This window comes from Pyrus communis, chromosome 6 (genome assembly GCF_963583255.1).
Source record: "Pyrus communis chromosome 6, drPyrComm1.1, whole genome shotgun sequence".
NCBI lineage: Eukaryota > Viridiplantae > Streptophyta > Magnoliopsida > Rosales > Rosaceae > Pyrus > Pyrus communis.
Window position 1 is genome coordinate 21,378,663 of NC_084808.1, and position 20,951 is coordinate 21,399,613.

Sequence of the window (20,951 nt, forward strand, 5' to 3'; positions counted from 1 at the left end):
GGGGCAGCAACGGCACAGCAGTCAATCGCTGATCAGAGGCCCAATGCTACGGGAGCAGTGGGTTGTTTTTTTCTAGACGATGTGCTGAACGGCTCAGTACAGCTGGGAATCAATGGTGGTATCATATGATACCAGTTAGGGTTTTCCTGGCTCTGGTGCCAAGAAGAGAATGCGTTGAAATTGTATTTTTTATTCCCAATCTGAGGTATAATGTACAATCCTAGAGTTGACATAAAAGGGAAAGGATAAATACAATAATTACAAGGAATCACACTAACTAAGGAATCCTAAATTGTAGGAAACTATATACAAGTCAACAGTTTTATTGCTGCCTCCTCATGAAATTCAACACACCAACGACCACGACCCTCGTGTTCTTCGTGGCGTTTAAATCTCGATGGAATACAACAATTTTGGTTGGTTGTTGCGAAATGTTGCAAGATGTTGAGACTCGTGTGGGGCTTCTAATAAAAAGCAACTGAACATTTTGAGTAACACTCAAAGAACGATAGACGACAAAATTTAATTTGTTTAGTGCCATCTAGTTCTATTTTTTTATTAAAAGTCCGTAACCTATTTATGCCTTCTAATCCAAAATACTTGTAAACTGATAATACTTTTGTTGCTACAAAAATACTCGTAAACTGATAATACTTTTGGTGCTTGTAGCAAATCACTGGTTCAGTGGGTCAAATTCGGAGTGGGGATGATGGAGATTCATTACACTGGGACATTTCAAGCAGGCAAGCATGGGGTTTGTGTTGAAGGATACTTGCTTCGTCGAGGTAGAGGTCACTGTCCATGGAATTACGAGTGACTGTAGCCAAATTGTAAAACAGTAACACATGCCTGCTGTGTGAAACTTTGGGGGTGTAAAGGCAACAGGAAATATTATGTTTGGAAAAGAAGACGTTTCACACAAAGGAATTCTTGTTCGGAAAACAAGAGATTCTTCCAATGCAAAGAGGTTGAAGGTGGATTTACTAATTGGTATATAATTAAGTTCTTTGTTAAGAACTTTGTGCACAACTAGCTCCAGTCTCTTAACAAATCTTTAAAAAAAAACGCCACTCACGCGTGAGGCGTCATTTTCTCCCTATGTGCAAAATGATAAGAATTCCTTTGTGTGAAACGTCTTCTTCTCCCTATGTAATCAAAATGATAAGAATTCCTGTTGCCTTTATGCGGAGAGGGGAGTACATAGATAACATAATTAGTTACTTCGTCTCTCTACTTATTGTTTATGGGATCCAGGATGCATTCAGATTTGAGCACACTATCTATAGAAGCTTGTTGTACTATATATTGGGCTCTAGTATTTGGGCCACACGACCTAGCCCATGAAGCATGTAGGAGGTGAAGGGAACCCTTATTCTATAAAAGGGATCCTTCACCTCACTTTAGAGGATATAGCAAAGAGAGCAAACCCTAGCCTCCATATTGTAACCCTCAATTTACATAGTGAAACCGGATCGACACCAATATGGACGTAGCCCAACTTGAGGTGAGTCACGATATATCTTTGTGTTCTTGTGCGTTTGTGTGATTTACAATTGGATTTACGTTGGTCCAAGATTGACCCAATTTTGTGCATCAACAACGCTAATGTATGCTTGCATCACTATGCCTTCTTGTGTTTCCTCTATTTGGTTTCAGGGGTTTTGAGATTGTTTTCACATTCACTTCCAACTCATTAGACTCTAAAAATTGAGTCGTTTTCGTTACTAACCAAACATTCAGTGGATAGATATGAGTCGGGAGAATTAAAAGCTGGAAAATACAAATGGTAAGCCCTAATGGTCATGTCCTACAACATTGTTGTTTTCTTACTGATGTAATTTGGTGTTCAAATCATTAGTTACACACAAAATTTTGGGAAAAGAAAAAAGGTATGCCAGGCATGAGTTTAAAGAAGGTAAAAGATCGACGTGGTACACAGATATATAGTTGTATATAATGCCGTATAACATGAGGGTTTATTTCTTCTGTGTAGATGGTAACTGGTTCAGTGCATCTATAGTGGATAGGGTTTGGTCTACGTTCCTTAAACTGGACACTTTCAATCGCACACAAGGAGTTTGTGGTGAAGGATACTTGCATAGTGAAGGATACTTGAATACTGACACTCTCTCTCCCCTTAGCCCATTCACTGACACCCATTTCTCCAGTCTCCAGTCTCCAGTCTCCAGTAAACCCACACTCCACTTACTCTCTCTCCCCTTAACCCCACCCACATATTTATCACACTCATTTTCCTTATTTTTTATTTTTCGTTCAGAACCCACCCTTTTGTTTTGTAAAACCAGATTCTCTCTTTATTCACTCTCTGTTCTTCTTTAGGGGGTGTATTCAATTGGGGTTTTGAGAGATTTTAATTCTTTTAATGAATCTAGCGGTATTTAATTAGGATTTTAAGTGATTTTCTGAAATTCAATGTGCATTCAATTAGAATTTTAAGATAGTTTATTAAAATCCTTAGAAATCTGAATGTATTCAATTAGGATTTTAAAAAAGTTTATAACATTTCAGGTGTATTCAATTAGAAATTGATTTTAAAGAATTTGAGAAAGTTGACGAATTAGAGGGAATTAGAGAGATTTTGTAGTGTATTTTAAGCATCCACAAATCTCACCTCTCCCTATAAGATTTCGAAGTAATTAAATCAAAATTTTATATAGAATATCTACAAATCAATTAAATTCTATAAAAATCCATGAATTTATAAATCTATTAAAATTTCTCAAATTCTCAATTAAATACATTCCTTAAAATAAGCGAACCAAGACTCTCCGGCCAAGTTTCGGCCAAAACTGGATCTCGACCCAATAGAGAAAAGTGATCCTCTCATGGTCAGCTTCCTATCTACGTAAGTGGATTTCTTCAATTTTAACTTTTAGATGTGAAAATTCTTGAGATTCAAGATCCTAATTCGATTTTAACTTGCATGTTGAAGATTTGGTTCATGGTTGTGTTTGGGAGATTGAATTCGAGCTGGGTTGTAAGAAAGTGGTTTAAATTGTTGGATTTGGGTAAGAACCCGAGAGACCCTAACCCTAATCGAAGCCCTCTTTTGATTTCTAAGTGCTGGACTTGATTTCTGTGTTTTTTATGTGAATTATTTGAAGATGGTGAGTTTATATAGGAAAATTTCGAACGTTTTCACTAGAATTTAAGTGGGTAAAAGTGTATAGAGTAATTGGTTAGAAGAGATTTTAAGTTCACCAGATCTGGGTTTTTTCAAACCGCACCATGTATGAATTTGTGGTTCATTTTGGTATTTGAGTTTATATATTTTCGAATTTGAGTTATTGTTTATTTTGTTTTAGTTTTATATATTTTCAGGATCCCAATTTCATGAGGAACCAAAGGTGTGCCAGGAGGCTCAACGAGACTAAAGAACGAATCAGCCTCCCCAGTAGTAAAATGAGATCTCCAAACTATATTTGGGTAGGTTTTATTTTGATTTTTAATGTCTTTTATTTATGTATGAGAAGTACTCTAAAGATGATTCTTTTATGATGGAGATTATAAGTTTTTGAGCTGTTTGTTGATTGAAAAAAATAATTCGAGATCCGACTTAGCCATGTAACCTTGTGCAAAGTCTTATGGGACTGAACAACCTAGTAATGCATTTTTAAGTTTTTAATGTTTGAAAGTTTTTTGGTCCTTGAACATCACTGGAAATATGTGGTTAGTTTCCCCTTTTGTTGGTTATGTGAACTGCTTTATGGAAATCTCAGAAATTTTATTTGTTTTTTTATCTTGAACACTTGTAAATGTATTTTTTATGAGTACTTGTAGTTTCCCCTATTAATCTTCTGCTTCCATTGTTGGTTGTTTTGGACGGTGGAGTTATTATATAAGCACATACAGGCTACTCTGCTTGGGTTCAGTTTTAAGTGCATTGAAAATGGAGGGGAAATTGATGCCAATGCACCTTGGGACTACGCTGAGATTCAGATTTTTCCATCCCGAACAGGTTAGGTTTTCACCTTCTGATAAATTTTATTCTTTTTAGGGCATATGTTTTCTCCTCTGTTGTATTGGATTATAAAAGTTTATTCTTTCTGTATATGCTACACTAAGTGCATTATTATTTCCCGTTGGTAATTCCTTTTGTTTAGGTGATATTATGTACTTATTCAAATCATTGGAGAGTAACTACATGTTTTTTTTTGGTATTAGAATTGATAAGTTACCTTTCCTCTCTTCCAGACTTATAAACTAATAAATTGATAAATTATAATGATCTTCATATTGTTGTATAGTTCCCTACCGAGTGGAAGCACGAAACAGATCATCAAAACTAAAACTACTTGATTATAAGCAGGTTAGATTTCAAGAAACTTATTTATTAGCTTGTGCTTGCCTGGTTATTTGTTTTTACTTATTCTTTGCCTTTTTCCTCAATTTGGCTGGTTTTGCATTATGCTGCGAAGAGTATATCTTTCTACTACTGTAATTAGGACTAGTGTAACAACTTGCTATTTAGCTACTCTCTTACATAAGAAATCATTAAAGTCTATGGTGTGTGTATTTAGGCAATGATTGAAAAATATTATGTATTTTGGTTGGCGTTTCTATCGACACTTTGCTACATAGTGTTTGAAAAAAAGTAGCAATGCATCAGCATCACTGCTTTTATTGCTCGATAGATTTCTTACTCATGTTCATTTTCAGAGGCTGAAGCATGGGCTAAAGGTTGTTTGCGGTGGTTGAGGGTTGTCTGGCATGCGAGGAACTCGAGAGTAATGGTATTTGTTAGATTCTTAGAGTTAGTTAAGAGTTTTTCATGGAAGAAAAAATGTATTAGGAATTATTTTCATTATCTGTATGAATAATTTCTTATTGATGGTATTACTATTTGAATTTATTTATTTTTATATATTTATACTATTGGGCATAATAGCAAACTTGTGCTAATAGAAAAGTCATCTAACACAGATGTCAGAAAAGAGAACCCTTATTCGTGCTGAGCTTTTTGAGCAACAAAGACCATATTGTGCCCAATGGTCAAATGCAACGCCTATAGAGGGCACACATAATATAATAGTTGCTGCACTGTTGCCATTGGTCTATGGGCACATATGTTGGTGCCCTTTGGCCTCAAAGGGCACAAATAATTTATTGTGTGCAGTGCCCATATTTTTTGTTGTGATTGTTAAAATGATGTTAATTGACTTATGAATATGAATGAAGTTCTACGTCCACGATATGGTTTGTACTAAAAAGTGGCTTTCTATAGAACCCTAGAGCTGCAATCGTTTACCACTGACCTGTGGTTGAAGTGCATTTTGATAGGACTAATGGAGGCAGAGGTCACTATCCAAGGAATTACGGAAGCACTATAGTCAGCTTGTATTAGGTTTCGGATATTGTTAAAATGATGTTAATTGACTTATGAATACGAATGAAGTTCTGAGTCCATGATATGGTTTGTATCTAAAAGTGGCGTTCTATAGAACCCTAGAGCTGCAATCGTTTCCCATGAAATGACTTGTTATTGAAGTGCATTTTGATAAGACCTTTTTTCTTCAAAAATCTGTCGTGTGAGAAATTTGACAAATCTTGACCAGTAAATTTCAAGTAGCATCTTGTGTTTAGCTAAAACATTTGTTTGGCTCATCTAATCTTAACTTGTTTGACAATGCTAAACCGTAAACATTGTTCGTTTTAGTAAGAATTAAAATTGCAGAATATGTGTTTGGAAGTATCCACAAGCAGGTGATGGACACCTTTTCAATGAAACAAAAGCAACCCGTTTGAAGCAAAGCATAACAATTCAATCTTCAAAAGGTTTCGAGTTAGGAATAACACCTTTAATTTTATGAAGTTTGAAGCAAAGCATAACAGTTTAATCTTCAAAAAGGTTTCAAGTTAGGAATAACACCTTTAATTTTTCCTTCATAAAAGCGGGAAAACATAATTTATTCTGCAACTGAAAACCGGTTGAATTCTTTGTAATCGAATCATCGGAAAATTAAGTTTATCGACATGACTAGTCTTAACTTCGATGACCAAGATGGTAAGATGCTCTATCTGTTTTGCTTGAGTGTGTTGGAGTTGAAAGCAGTAACTAATGTACACATTTTTTTCAGGGATTTTGAGAACAATTTCGGATGCACCACCAACTCATTACACGGTAAAAATCCAGTCGGTTTCATTGCTCACCGAAAAATCACTGGAGAAATACGAATCTGGGGACTTTGAAGCCAGAGGATACAAATGGTACAATCTTTTCTCTCAATTTCTAAGAACAAAATTCTGACTATTTCTTTTTTCGTAAGCTTTGCAATAATTGCTAGTATTTTCTTCTTATTTTCGAGCTGCTTAATTTGCAATACTATAATTTGTTGTTTTGCTGCAGGAAACTGGTTTTTTATCCAAATGGAAACAAGAACAGGAATGTGAAAGAACACATCTCTCTCTACTTGGTAATGTTAGGATCAAATGCTTCCCAGATTTCTTCGGAAGTGTGTGCTATTTTCAGGTTCTTTTTGCTCGATCAGAACAACGGCAACTACTTTGTTTTTCAAGGTACTATTTCTTTCATTCAATTCAAAATATAAACAAGCTTAGAGTTCTCATAATTGTAAAGCATCGTCTCATTTTCTTATATATTTTCCCTGTGCATTGCTTAGAACAAAAGGAAAGGCGCTTTCATAGGATGAAACCTGATTGGGGATTCGATCATTTTCTCTCCCACAAAGTTTTCTCTGAAGCTTCCAATGGATTCCTCGTTGATGACACCTGTGTCTTCGGAGTGGATGTCTTTGTTTCTAAAGAGAGCAGCACAGGCAAAGGAGAGTGTCTATCGATGGTAAAGGATCCTATTATGTACAAGAATATTTGGAGGATTGACAACTTCTCAAAGCTGGATGGCGAATCCTACGACTCAAAAGTATTCACTGCCGGAGACCAGAAGTGGTATGTAACCCTAAACTTGTTAGACTTTGCTTCCTGTATAAGAAATTTCTCTCGCAGAGTCAAGTAAAAGTTTTGTAAATGTGTTGGTTGTTTTGTAGGAAGATACAGCTCTATCCCAAGGGAAAAGGCAATGGAGTTGGTACCCATCTGGCTCTTTATATAGCATTAGCCGAACCGAAATCTCTTCCTCCTAGCTGTAAAATATATGCAGAGTTTACACTACGCCTTCTAGACCAGGTGCATGCCAGGCATCAGTTTGGTAAAGGTAAAAGATTTGCCTGATCCTATTGCTACATAATCATACGTGGAAATAAGGATTTGAACATGTTACAAACTTTAAAATTGAAGGGTGGTTTTTATTGCCGCCCCCTTACGAAATTCACCCCATGAACGACACCGTGCTCGGTGTCTTGGTGGCGTTTGGATCTGGATGGCATACGACGATGGTGATGCTTATTGTTGAACTTTCGTTCAATGGAAAATTGATATCGAGAATTTTTGCTTGCAACCTACTGAAAATGTTCACAACTTTTTAGTTGTTGTTGCGAAATGTTGCGAGATGGTGAGACTCTTGTTTCTAGTAGAAAGCAACTGAATATTTTCAGTAACATTAAAAGCACGATAAGCCGTGCACAAACGACAATTTAATCTGTTTAGTGCCACCTAGTTCAATTGTTTTTTAAAAGGTCGTAACCTATTTGTGCTTTTTAATCCAAAATACTTGTACTGATAATACTTTTGATGCTTGTAGCAAATCACTGGTTCAGTACCTCAAATTCGGAGTGGGGATGGTGGAGATTCATTACATTAGGATTTTTCAATCAGGCAAGCATGGGGTTTGTGTTGAAGGATACTTGCTTCGTCGAGGCAGAGGTCACTGTCCATGGAATTACTAGTGCACTGTAGCCGAATTGTAAAACAGTGACAAATGCCTGATGTGTAAAACTTTTGGGGTCTAAAATACTAAATAATGTCAAATAAGGAGTTAAAAACATATTCACTAGACTTGTTAGTCGTGTATATGAAAGTTTTGCTTCCGACCTTCATGGTGAATAAATACATCATTCTCTGTTTTTCATATGCTTTTCTTATTTTCGGTTCCTTTTTCACTTCAAAAATTTTATTGTGCACGGGAGGATAGAATACATGAGACTTTTTTACTGCTAAATCTTGGTTTAGAGTACTTTCACTCATTGTCAAAGGGCAAGGGCTTGGAAAATGCCCTTCAACAGTGGACCGAAAGATGGAGGGCAACTGGTGGACCATGCAAAGCCTGCCCAAATGCCGCTTGCGCCAGCGGGTAAGGTTGATATGACATCGACAATGTTAAGGATCAACACCAGCCCATTAAGATCAGTCGGTATAAAGGAACTAGATTATTCTAGTTCAAACATGCATGAAATTGTTCTAGAAGATTCTAGCAAGCATATGTCAATGGCAATGCATGATTAATAGCTCGAATGATCTAGCAATGCCTAAGTCGGTGGGTGTGTGTGTATAATCATGTGCTAGAAAGTTCTAGCAGCTTGTACAATATGTGGCTATTATGCAAAGCCATATGTCGGTGCAGTGTGTGCATGAACATGCACTAGAAAGTGCTAGTGAAGTCGGCAAACATGCCTAGAAGTAGGTATGTGTGTGTGTGTGTGTTGCTATGTAACAATAAACCAAGCAAGAAGAAGAAGTAGTACGCAACCAAGTGAGAGTGAGAATCAAGAATAGTCTTGTAGGAGTGTGAGTGATCTAGAGTGTGTCTCTAGAAAGAGTGAGTGTCATAGCTTCTAAATTGTATCCTTGGGAGTTTGTGTTGTAATATTTTGTGAGTTAGTACAAGTAATTTGTTTACTTGTGTTGTCTCTCCAACACTTGTGTTAGAGTTGTGTACTCTAAGTTTTTCCCCAACAATTGGTATCAGAGCGGTACGATCAGGGACCGTCTCTAGTGAAGCTTTCGAGAATCATGAGAAGTTTAGTACTTCACAAGATTATTGGTTAATCTTGTTCGGCTTATCGAAGCTCTGCCGACACGATGGGAGACCTTTAAGCTGTTGGAGGAATCAAGAAGTTGAACAACAAAAATTACAACACATGGCGACGTGTATGGAGTCTTACCTACAAGGCCAAGATGTTTGGGATATCGTCGGCGGTAATGAAGTTACGCAATCGGAAGAAGACACCAACTTCACTTTAAGGAAGTGGAAGATCAAGGCAGGTAAGGCCATGTTTGCCTTAAAAACCACAGTTGAAGATGACATGTTGGAGCACATATGGAAGGCCAAGACACCAAAAGAAGCGTGGGACACCTTCGCCACACTCTTTTCAAAAAGGAACGATACAAGACTGCAGCTTCTCGAGGACAAGTTGTTATCGGTGGCCCAACGAGACATGATGATTGCCGAATATTTCCACAAGGTAAAGTCTACTTGCCATGAAATTTCTGAATTAGATCCTAGTGTTGACATTGTAGAATCCAGGATAAAAAGAATAATTATCCATGGATTGATACCCGAATATCGAGGCTTCGTTGCCGCTGTACAATGATGGCTGACCCAACCATCATTTATTGAGTTTGAGAATTTGCTTACCGATCAAGAAGCTTTGGCAAAGCAAATGGGAGGGGTCTCGTTAAGAGGTGAGGAGGAAGCGCTCTACACCAAAAGTAAAGGCAACTTTAAGTAGTGTAAGGTCATCAAGGAGGAAGGAGTTCTCAGCCAGGGGGAGCTCCGAAGTATCACGGCAACCGTGGTCAATCCCAGAACAATAAAAGGTTTAAGGGAAAATGTTACAATTGTGGAAAGAAGGGCCACATGGCGAAGGATTGCTGGTTCAAAAAGCCCGTAGAAAGTAACGTCACCAACTCAAAGAAGAAAAGTGAAGATGATTGGGACGCTGTAGCATATCTGACCATAGAGGAAGAATGGGACGATGAAGCATCTTCTTGGTGGTGCTCAGAAAATGAGGTAGTGCCTGACTCTAAAGAGATTGCAGATATGTTGCAGGAGAAAATGGGAGACCAAGCTGCCCAAGTCTAATCCAGTCCAAATGAGCTCGAGGAATTGCTTGATGTTGACGACGTCAAGCAAGAAGTAGCTAAGAGTCATTGGCAATCGAGTGTGTATCAACAACTAGGAGAAGTTGGACCTAGTGAAGTAGAAGTACCAACTCCATGATCACAACTAAGAAGGTCAACGGGAATACCGAAGTCAAATCCTAAATACGCCAACGCAGCCATAGTAGAAGAAGCAGTTGAAGATGAGATGCATAAAGAAGCATCACAGAACTCTGAGTGGCGTAAAGCTAGGAGAAGAGGTCGATGCATTAAAGAAATGTCAAACTTGGGATCCATCGGCAAGACCAAGAGATGTGAAACCCATATCATGCAAATGGGTGTTCAAGATAAAGCATCGACTTAGTGAGAAGAAAAGAATGAGCTGGTGTTAAGGGGAAGTGTTAAAGATCAACACCAGCCCATTAAGATCAGTCGATATAAAGGAACTAGATTATTCTAGTTCAAACATGCATGAAATTGTTCTAGAAGATTCTAGCAAGCATATGTCGGTGCCAATGCATGATTAATAGCTAGAATGATCTAACAATGCCTAAGTCGGTGGGTGTGTGTGTATAATCATGTGCTAGAAAGTTCTAGCAGCTTGTACAATATGTGGCTATTATGCAAAGCCATATGTCGGTGCAGTGTGTGCATTAACATGCACTAGAAAGTGCTAGTGAAGTCGGCAAACATGCCTATAAATAGGTATATGTGTGTGTGTGTGTTGCTATGTAACAATAAACCAAGCAAGAAGAAGTAGTACGCAACAAAGTGCGAGTGAGAAGCAAGAATAGTCTTGTAGGAGTGTGAGTGATCTAGAGTGTGTCTCTAGAAAGAGTGAGTGTCATAGCTTCTCAATTGTGTCCTTGAGAGTTTGTGTTGTAATATTTTGTGAGTTAGTACAAGTAATTTGTTTACTTGTGTTGTCTCTCCAACACTTGTATTAGAGTTGTGTACTCTAAGTTTTTCCCTAACAGGCAACGTTTTTTATTTTCTTATGTTTGGCGTGTATAATACACACACGAATGGAGTAGTGTGGCCGGCAGCTTCTGCAACATTGGGCCCTTCTGCAAGGAACCGGATCCCCTTCGGACTCAAATAAACTGAGCCTAAGGATCAAAGGATCCAAGCAGTTGAAAATTGATCCAACGGTTACAATTATTATGACTTTTAGAAGGCCTCCTGTTTGTAGCCATTGGATCAAATTTCAATGGCCCGGATCCTTTGCTCAACAGGCTTAGATTAATTGGGTCCGGAGGGGATCCGGTTCCCTTTTGTAGAAGCTCTATAATTGGCACTATGAGAGTCGTTCAATTCTAATGACCTGATGATCTGGACTTGAATTTCCAATCGTAAAAAAAATTGAAAAATTATCGATGTACCTTGTGACAGGTTCTAGTGCATCTGATTTCAAATGAGGAGGGAAATTAACAATCAGGATAAATCCATTGGTTAAAAAATTTAAAAAAAAAATAGAAAAAAGTTATTAAAAATAGAAAATTTCTTTTAGGGTTGTGCTATCCATACCATTTTTTACATACACACTGCTCTTAATTCAGCCGTGGGATAAAATAAATTAAAGAAAATCAATAGACTAAATTAACAAAGGTTACGTGAAAAGTAGAAAATAAGTGCTTGGATAGCACACCATTTTTTATTATTCTAAGAATACTCGACCATCCTTTTCATTCCTCACATCACAACCCATTATATTTACTACAATTTACTATATATATCGAGCAGATTCAAAGCTTATCCGGGACCGAGTAGATTCAAGTCTACACTTTCAAAGGCTAACATGACACTTGAAGGATAAAGCCAATAAAGCAACCCAAAAATAAAAAGTAATCGCCATTTGCACAGAAACAAGTATTATTTAAAGTGAATAGTGGAGGCATTTACATGCCTTTACCCTTCTAAAACGGTGAATCTGCTCTTCTTTATTTTTAAACAAAGATCTAAACAGTTAAAGCACGAGCAACATCCCATACTTTGAGGCAGTGCAGAAAATCCCTTTTTTTTGGTGCAACCTCGATTCGACAACTCTGGTAGTGTACGGAGGAAAAGTTTGGAAATATAATTTGGGACAGGAAAGAAAAATGAGACAATACTGAATTGGTAAATATTGCATTATTAAAAGTACACACTTTACAGAAGTCACATTGAATCAAATATACAACGAAAATGATAATACAGAGTGAATGAACAACGCCTCAACGGCCCGTACGGATTGAGAACAAGTTAACAATGATTACTTACAAATCACTGATATGGACGAGGCGATTAGATGATTAAGGGAGGAGATGGCAAGATTAGCCAAAGGTTTTCTCGCCTTGATTCCCACGTTGATAACTTTCTGCGTACTCCTTCTCTTTGAATTATGGCCCAAACAGTTGCAAATGATAGAAGCTCAGTATTCATTTAAAAGTCAATGCGAAGATCTTCATAATCTGAGTTTAGACTAGCCAATAACTGCAAGATCTTATCTTCTTCCTCCCTTTTAAGCAAAACAACAACATTAGTGGTGTGTGGTCTGTATACATCTAGTTCATTCCAGAAGCTTTTCAGGCTACCAAGGTGTTGAATGAAAGGATTACTTTCCTGTTGAAGTGCAGCAATATCCTCTTGAGTTGGAAGACTCGAGCAGAATTGTTTTGGTTTCCATATCTCCTTGACTGCCTTCCATAGTTAAAGATAAGTGTGAAATCCCGTCCCCAGTCCCAGGATTTCACTATCCAAATTTTTTGTATTTCCTATTTTTGGGGAATTGAAATTAATTTTCATTAATTTTAGAGTTACAAATCTTGGTTTTTTTTGTAATTAGTGATTAAAAATCTGTATACCTTTCGGGGTCACTCTTTGTATATTCGAATAAAGCTTGATCCACGAACATGTAGACAAAATTGTGCATGAATCGGAGTTGTAACGAAGGAAAAATAAGGAAGCAAAGGCAGGGGCAGTTCTTCATTGGGACTGCCATACATAGGTTGCTCCCTCGACTCGATTACTGGGCAGCTTTTCAGGCACCGTTTCCGACGAGATCCAACAACGAAAATCGTCGCCGCCGCCACCATTCGGTTTGTCTCCCACTCACAATCATAATCCACCCAACCTTTGTTCCGTTTGGTCTCAGTTCGTGGCGATTTGGAGCCGCCACTCACCTAGGTTTGGGCTACAAAACCCAAACATCAGACCAGCCATCGAAGCGACTGCGGCGAAGTGGCGATTATTTCGGCCATCCTTGGCTTCCACGTCGGTTTTCACCGTTTCCGTCCACATTCAGACTCAAGCGAAGTACAATTGGCTTAATCCCTTAAAAGGTACTTGTCAGTCTAACCTAAGGTTAGGTGTAGCCATAAAATAAAATGAAAAGTTGATACGATATTCAACAATGGGTTTGTTTTTGGTCATGTCTCAGGATCGAGTGTATAATTACATGTGGTATAATGAATATTGTTGAACTTGATGTTAAATAATTCTAGAAACGGTTTAAAGTGTGAAAGGTACTAAAAATTTCGAGGACGAGATTTCTATATGGTGGGGAGGATGTGAAATCCGGGGACGGGATTTCACTACTAAAATATTTCGTATTTTGTATTTTTCAGAAATTTAATTTAATTTTCGTTAATTTTAGAGTTACAAAGTTGGGTTTTTCGTAATTAGCTATTAAAAATCTGTAGACCTTGGTCACTATTAGTATTTTCAATAGAGCTTGAACCCACGAATGCGTAGGCGAAACTGTGCGGGACTCAGAGTTATTGAAATATTGTTGTTGTTGATTGTGGAATTGTGAGTTGTCTGGAACTCTATGTTTTCATGCTAGATAATACCATGAGAATGTTTGAAGTCATTGCAAATAAATTTGTTTATGAAGTCATTGCAAATAAATTTTTTTTGGAGCTTAACAAAATGATGAACTACGATTGTAGGCAGTTTCAAACCCTAAGGTTTGGTGCATCCACAAAGTAAAATGAAAATTTCTTACATTGTTGAACTATTAGTTTTTTTTTTTTTATCATGTCTCGGGATCGGAACATGACAATTTTAATAGTATCTGAACTTTGGTATTAAGTTACCGTACCCTTTCATTCACTACAAAAAATATGGGCACTGCGCACAATAAATTATGTGTGCCCTTTGAGGCCAAAGAGCACCAAGACATGTGCCCATAGACCAATAGCAACAGTGCAGCTACTAAGTTTGTATCTGTGCCCTCTATGGGCATCACCATTACTAAAAGGGCACAATACACTGTTTGGTGCTCAAAGAGGCAGGCACAAATGGACCATTATTTGTGCCTGTTTTATCAGAAGACCTTTTCCAGCCATATTGACACTTATATTATAATTGTGCCAACAAGAATTAAATATTAAAAAAAAAATCAAAATTGAAAAAACTGAAACTGAATTGAGGTAATTTTTTTTTTTTTTTTTTTAAATTTCATAAAATGTAGAAAGCCTACAACACATTCTCAATCTCAGAAACATATATTGTAATGTTACATATTTCATCTCTAATGCAAAAAGAACTTGAAAGCAGACAATTTTGGACAAATGCATCTTCCCCAGCAAGCCTTGCACCTCATCAGAAGCCAAAACAAATATAGTCGACTTCAAAACAAAATAAGTCCAAAATTACACCTAAAAAGGAGTTGGTTAAAATCAATACGTATAAGTTCCAGATCTGCCATATCAAAGATTCACCTCTTTTTCCAACTTGGTGGATGGTGCAATCATCCTCCTGAAATCCAAATGAAAGTGAAAATGAAATTAAAAAAATAAAAAAAGAAAGGACCTATTTCCAGTCATGTTCAAGGACCAAAACTTTCAATTGGCATTAAGAACTCAATAGCAGTGATGCATTGCTACTTTGTTATACCAAATTACAGTGAACAAAATATGCAACTAAATTAAGCAGCAAAACCATCATTACCAGCAAACAAGATGTACAAAACAATAAAAGTTTGGACAATCATTGTTATGACATAAATTTCTAAGAAAGATAGAAACTACTAAGAACCTTATAGGCTCTACAACGCACAAGCTAATAAATAAGTATTTTCAAATCTAATTTTTAGCTTTAGTGAAGTCTTCCATGTTTCCATACGGAAAGATAAGATTCATGGAGCTGTTTAGTTTCTTAAGACTGCACGTTTCCTCACTGTTCAGTCTCTCGTAAGAGCAACCTAAACACTTAACTACAACTAAAAACTTGCAACAAAGCCCTCAAGTGGGTACTTGTAGGCTGTACCAATGTAATATATAGTCCATCCCTCTAAAATCCTTCCCCACTATTAGTTGTGTATAAACAGTTAAGAAGCTACAACATAACAATAGCATATGTTCATTTCTAACAATAAAATCATCCAGTAAGAAACGTACTCCTTATTAGACATCGTAGTGTTTTAGGGAGTGAAAACTCAAATCCGATCTTCACCTTTTATTATCAACATAATGTGATCATCAAGAAGTTATATGAAGATAACAAATTAAATTTATGTTCATTTGCTAATAATGAAACAAGTAACAAACATACTTCATAAGTGACGTTTATTTGCCCCAATTGTCAAAACCACAGCTCTCCTGCAAGGCATCAAACAAGAAACCTCTTTTCCTTGAAAGTGAAAACAGTTAGGAATAAAAAGGAAAAATTGACGGGCATGGTAACAATACAAGAAATCAATACAATGCAATGAGACAAATCCGACAAAATTCACACTGAATGCCACATGAATTTTAGTTATGGAGATTTTGAGAAAGACTGAAAATTCATCATAATGAAAATCTGCTTATCAATGAGAGTGCACAACATTGTAACATTAGATTCAGAAAATGGTTTTAATTGGTTTTGATAGGAAGCATTGTAAGTTAATCCCAAACATTTAATTCATGCTTCCAAAATTAACAAATTCTACAATTGCAAGAGAAACCCTACTTAAATATCTTAAATGCCAAAACCAAAAACTACCCTTATCTGCTGAAATATAAGGGCAATCAACCACAGTTACATTCTCGTATCTGCATTACCAAACACATAAAAATAGGGCAATCAACTCTCCATCCAAGAAAACAATACAACATTGTTATGACATTTATCTTTCCATTTGCTCCACAGACGAACTAATCTGGATGATATATGCAGCATTTGGACCTCTCATTGCCAAAGTCATGACTAGTATTAAAAAATTAAAACCATCGATCTAATTCATTAAATTTGATCAACAAACAGAACACACAAATGTAGAACTACAAAATTTGATAGAACAAGAGAGACAGGGAGGTACATGAAAATTGTGTACGATAGGAGCGAGTCTCCAAGTGAGTAAACTGTGACGTGCATACAGAAAATAAACAATAATAAATAACTCATATCTGAAAATATATAAACTCAAGCCGCAAAAAGAACACTAATTCAGATCTGGTGCGGCTTGAAAAAACCCAGATCTGGTACACATACAATCTCTTCTAACCAATTCCTCCATACAATTGTACCTACTTAAATTCCAGGCAAAAAGTTCAGATTTTCATATATAAAATCACCACCCTTCAAATAATTCACATAAAAACACACAAAAACAAGCCAAGATCTTAGAAATCGAAAGAAGGCTACGTTTAGGGTTAGGGTTTCTCGGGTTCTTACCTAAATCCAAGAATTTGAACCACTTTCTTACAGTTCAGCTTGAATTCAATCTCCCAAACAAAACCACTAACCAAATCTTCAACATGCCAAGTTAAAACCGAATTAGTCCTGAATCTCAAGAATTTTTCATATCTAAAAGTTAAAATTGAAGAAACCCACTTACATAGATAGGAAGCTCACTATGAGAGGATCAGTTTTCTCTATTGGGTCGAGATCTAGTTTTGGCCGAAACTTGGCCGGCGAGTCCGGCTTGGTTGTTTTAGAGAGAACAGAGAGGGAAGAGCCAGAACTAAAAATAAGGAAATATGAAAGAGATAAATATGAAGGATGTGTGTGGGTTAAGGGGAGAGGGAGAGAGAGAGAGAGAGAGTCGGATGGATGTGGGTGGTTTGAGGGGAGTATGATCTACGAAGGGTGTGGTGGGTTAGGGGAAGAGAGAGATAGAGTTGGATGGATGAGGTGGGCTAAGGGGGAGTGTTAGTGGGGATAATTACGAAGGGTGTCAGTGGGTTAAGGGGGGAGAGAGAGAGTTGGATAGAAGTGGGTGAGTTAAGCGGAAAAGAGAGTGTTGGATGGATGTGGGCCACAAGTTTTTGAAAAAAACTAATAAAGAACAAAGAATTGTGTCTTTAGAAGTAAACTATGGGCACAAATAATATATTAGAGCCATTTTTTTCAATAAAGCTGTCAGATAATGTATTTGTGCCTATTTTCTTTTACAATAGGGACAATCAATGGTGCCCTCTATGAAATGGGAATTGTTTCAGTCTTTTGATGGTCAAACAGGCACAAAATTCTCAATTGTGTCCTTTATTTTGTACCCATAGCTCATTTTTCTTGTAGTGATTAGAGTGAGGACTATGAGTGCAAGAAAAAAAGGAGAAAAGCAAAAAGAAAAAGTTGACAGCAAAGCAGAATGAAAAAGTTTAAATTGGCTTCCAATATTTCTTAATAGAGCTACAAACCTGTGCCTAAATCTATATTCGCAACAGCAGTAACTGAGAGCCTTTTCGTATTCTTCTATTCTCGCAAAGCAGTGCCTAGATTATAACTGGTTCAGTGCCTCGGGTTCAAGTTATGTTGCTAATTCAAAGTTCCAGATTTCATTTTAATGGGCATGAATATTGCCTCATTGTGCTTGGGAAGAAAGGTTTGAGTGCTTTGTGTGGGAATTTGAAGAAAGACCTTTGTATGGTTTGAAGATTAAAGTGTACGAGTCTTCATTTATACAATCTTTTCACTTTCAAATTTTAACAAATCCCAGGTATCCACAACGTATGAATCGGAAAAGAAAGTGCTTTGTGTTATTGCTTTTTTTTAATGAATCGGAAAAGAAAGAGATTGCACACCGAAATTTATTAATTTAGTACGATACAGAGATGAAAAGACATATCTCGTCTAATGTGGAACAAGCTCATTGCCTGGAGAGATTTTCAATTTACTCAGAACAGGGTTTGCCACGTATCATTATATAATTTGAGGGAAGATTTTTTTTAAGTGTATAATAACATGTGGTGTATCATTCAGTATTCCGATCATACTAAAAAATCTCTACATTATATATAGGTAAGCTCCTCTTGAAGCAAAATATAATTGTATAGCCTTAACAGTTTGTTAATCAATTCCAATTTTATTGCCATGGCTTGTTATCTCTTTCAACAAAATGGTTAAATAGTTTTCCTGACTTATATTAATGGTTTTAGTCTAAACAATATGTGCTTCCATTAACACTATTTTTTTTTCAGGGTTTTCGACATCATATTCAGATTCATCTCCAACTCATTACACTCTAAAAATCGCGTCGTTTTCATTGCTAACCAAACTTTCAGCGGACAAATATGAGTCGGGAGAATTGGAAGTTGCAGGATACAAATGGTAAATCCCACATTATATGCTAAAGTTTGAGTTTAATATCATCTTCTACAAACTTATTTTTCACTCTCACTACCCGACATTAGTTCTTATGACATTTTCCTTTTTTGTGTCATGCAATAATGTGTTTCGTATATCATGTGCTGTGTAAGCTGCTAAAACAATTAAAAAAATAAAAATAAAATGTTAGCCATACTGTATGTTTGCCCTCAGGAAACTAGTGCTCTACCCGAATGGAAACAAGAAGAAAAATGTGGAAGGCCACATCTCTGTTTACTTGGAAATGGTTGGAGCTGATTCACTTCAGACTGGAAGCGAAGTATATGTTGATTTCAGGTTCTTTTTGCTCGATCAGAATAAAGGCATGTTCCTGGTTCTTCAAGGTACATTTTACCTACATCAAAAGTTAATTCTCATCAAGTGAACATATTCATAGACCGGAAATTTTCTTGTTTGCAAATTTCAGTGCTCATTGCTCATTTGCAGATCATTATTTTGTACCTTGCATATTCCATAGAAGCCAATAAAAAGGAAAAATGTTTCCATGGGATGATGCGTTATTCGGGATTTGATAAGCTTGTCACTCTTAAATCGTTTACTGATGCTTCCAACGGATATGTTGTTGACGATTCCTGTGTGATTGGAGCTGAGGTCTTTGTTTGTAAAGAAAGAAGAGCTGGCAATGGAGAGTCAATATCGATGATCAAGGATGCTGTTATGTGCAAGCATGTTTGGAAGGTTGAGAACTTTTCAGAGTTAGGTCCTGAATGCTGCAAATCAGAACCTTTCACTGCCGGAGAACGGAAATGGTATCTCTGCTAGGCCCTTTTTATTAATACCCTTAATAAGAGAATTTTAAATTTTTAGTCCACCGTATAATCTTATTTTACCTGCATGAGAACAAAAGGATATGATTTTTGAGTTTCAAACTATAGATGCAATTTTAACTACATAACTTTCGCACTTGATGTGGTAGATCACTGTAAAACTTGCTGAAAATTTGTTTCCCATGTACGAGTTTTCTCTTTTAATTCAATCACAAGGATGTGAAGTGAATTGGGTCCCATCCCAAATAACGAGAGATATATAATAAAAAGTCTTCATATTCTTCCCAATATTGCAGGAAGATAAAGCTCTATGCCAAGGGAAATTGCGATGGAAATAAGGGCATTCATATTTCTCTATTCTCGGAATTGGATGATCCGGAAACACTTCCTTGTATTTCTCGTTTCTTGGAATTGAGTGATCCAAAAAAAATTGCTGGTTCCAAAGTACTTGCAGAGGTTTCACTGCGCATTGTAGATCAAATGCATGCCAAACATAAGTGCTTGAAAGGTAAACATCGTCCTATTTCAGTGTTTAATTGTATGCATCCTTCATAACATCAGGGTGTATTATGTGTAGGTACCAAATGGTTCAGTACCTCAAATCCGAGTTGGGGCTGGTCTAAGTTCATTTCGGTGGACACTTTGAATCAGGCAGGCAACGGGTCTTTGGTGAAGGATGCTTGCATAGTGGAGGCAGAGGTCACTGTCCATGGAACGGCAATTGCACTGTAGTTGGCATGTCATATGTTTTGGCTGTTGCTAAAAAGATGTTACGAATGAAAGGACTGAAAACCTTGTCACTGTCCATGATGTTGTAAAAGCACCGTCTAGGTGTGGGTATACCATAGTGCTAAGATCCTTGTTCACCAAATGCCTTGTGATTGAAGGGTATTTTGATGTTTTTAATTAATTTTGGCTAAAGTTTGTGATTTTTGTGAATTGGAAGGCCGCTTTTCTTGTTTTTAAATATTATGGGTTTAACATATTGAGCCACTGGCATGCACATTTTTTAACATTAACCTCGTCGTGTGAGGTCTTTGAAGACTAATAAATAGGCAACCTTCGTAGATGATCACTGTGTGTTTGGAGCGGACGTCTTTGTTTGTAAAGAAGGAAGAACAGGAAATGGAGAGTGTCTATCAATTCTCAAGAATGCATGCATGAGTTTAAAGAAGGTAAAAGATCGGCCTGGTACGCTGAGTGTTTAACTGTATATAATGTCATATAACATGAGGGTTTATTTCTTCTGTGTAGATGATTACAGGTGTAGTGCCTCTCAATCGCACACAAGGGGTTTGTGGTGAAGGATACTTGCGTAGTGGAGGCAGAGGTCACTGTCCATGGAATTGCGGAAGCACTATAGTCAGCTTGTATTAGATTTCGGATACTGTCAAAATGATGTTAATCAACTTATGAATACGTATGAAGTTCTGCGTCCATGATATGGTTTGTAATAAATTAAAGTGGCGTTCTATAAAACCCAGAGCTGCTGTCCCCTCCCACTTGTACTAAAAGTGGCGTTCAAAATTCTGTCATGTGAGAAATATGTCGAGTCTTGACCAGTAAATTTCAAGTAGCATCTCGTGTTTAGCTAAAAACTTTGTTTGGCCAGTCTGATCTTAACTTGTTTGACAATGC

General features: G+C 36.9%; 2 protein-coding genes and 1 long non-coding RNA gene across 3 annotated transcripts; 2 read left to right on the plus strand and 1 right to left on the minus strand.

Moving 5' to 3' along the window:
- The first annotated feature begins 1,968 nt into the window (after window positions 1–1,968).
- On the plus strand, window positions 1,969–8,136 carry LOC137736226 (uncharacterized). The gene is made up of 8 exons (XM_068475538.1): window positions 1,969–2,188; window positions 4,681–4,754; window positions 5,986–6,025; window positions 6,099–6,228; window positions 6,368–6,537; window positions 6,642–6,927; window positions 7,026–7,192; window positions 7,679–8,136. The coding sequence occupies exons 1-8, from the start codon at window positions 1,969–1,971 to the stop codon at window positions 7,831–7,833; spliced, it is 1,242 nt and encodes a 413-aa protein (XP_068331639.1). The 3' UTR covers window positions 7,834–8,136.
- A 7,832-nt stretch (window positions 8,137–15,968) lies between these two features.
- LOC137738282 (uncharacterized) lies at window positions 15,969–17,251 on the minus strand. Its single transcript, XR_011068883.1, has 3 exons — window positions 16,778–17,251; window positions 16,615–16,690; window positions 15,969–15,992 (listed from the first exon to the last, which is right to left on the minus strand). It is a non-coding gene; the product is annotated as an uncharacterized lncRNA (long non-coding RNA).
- A 742-nt stretch (window positions 17,252–17,993) lies between these two features.
- On the plus strand, window positions 17,994–19,387 carry LOC137736227 (ubiquitin C-terminal hydrolase 12-like). The gene is made up of 4 exons (XM_068475540.1): window positions 17,994–18,066; window positions 18,360–18,489; window positions 18,700–18,869; window positions 19,007–19,387. The coding sequence occupies exons 1-4, from the start codon at window positions 17,994–17,996 to the stop codon at window positions 19,306–19,308; spliced, it is 675 nt and encodes a 224-aa protein (XP_068331641.1). The 3' UTR covers window positions 19,309–19,387.
- The last annotated feature ends 1,564 nt before the right edge of the window (window positions 19,388–20,951 follow it).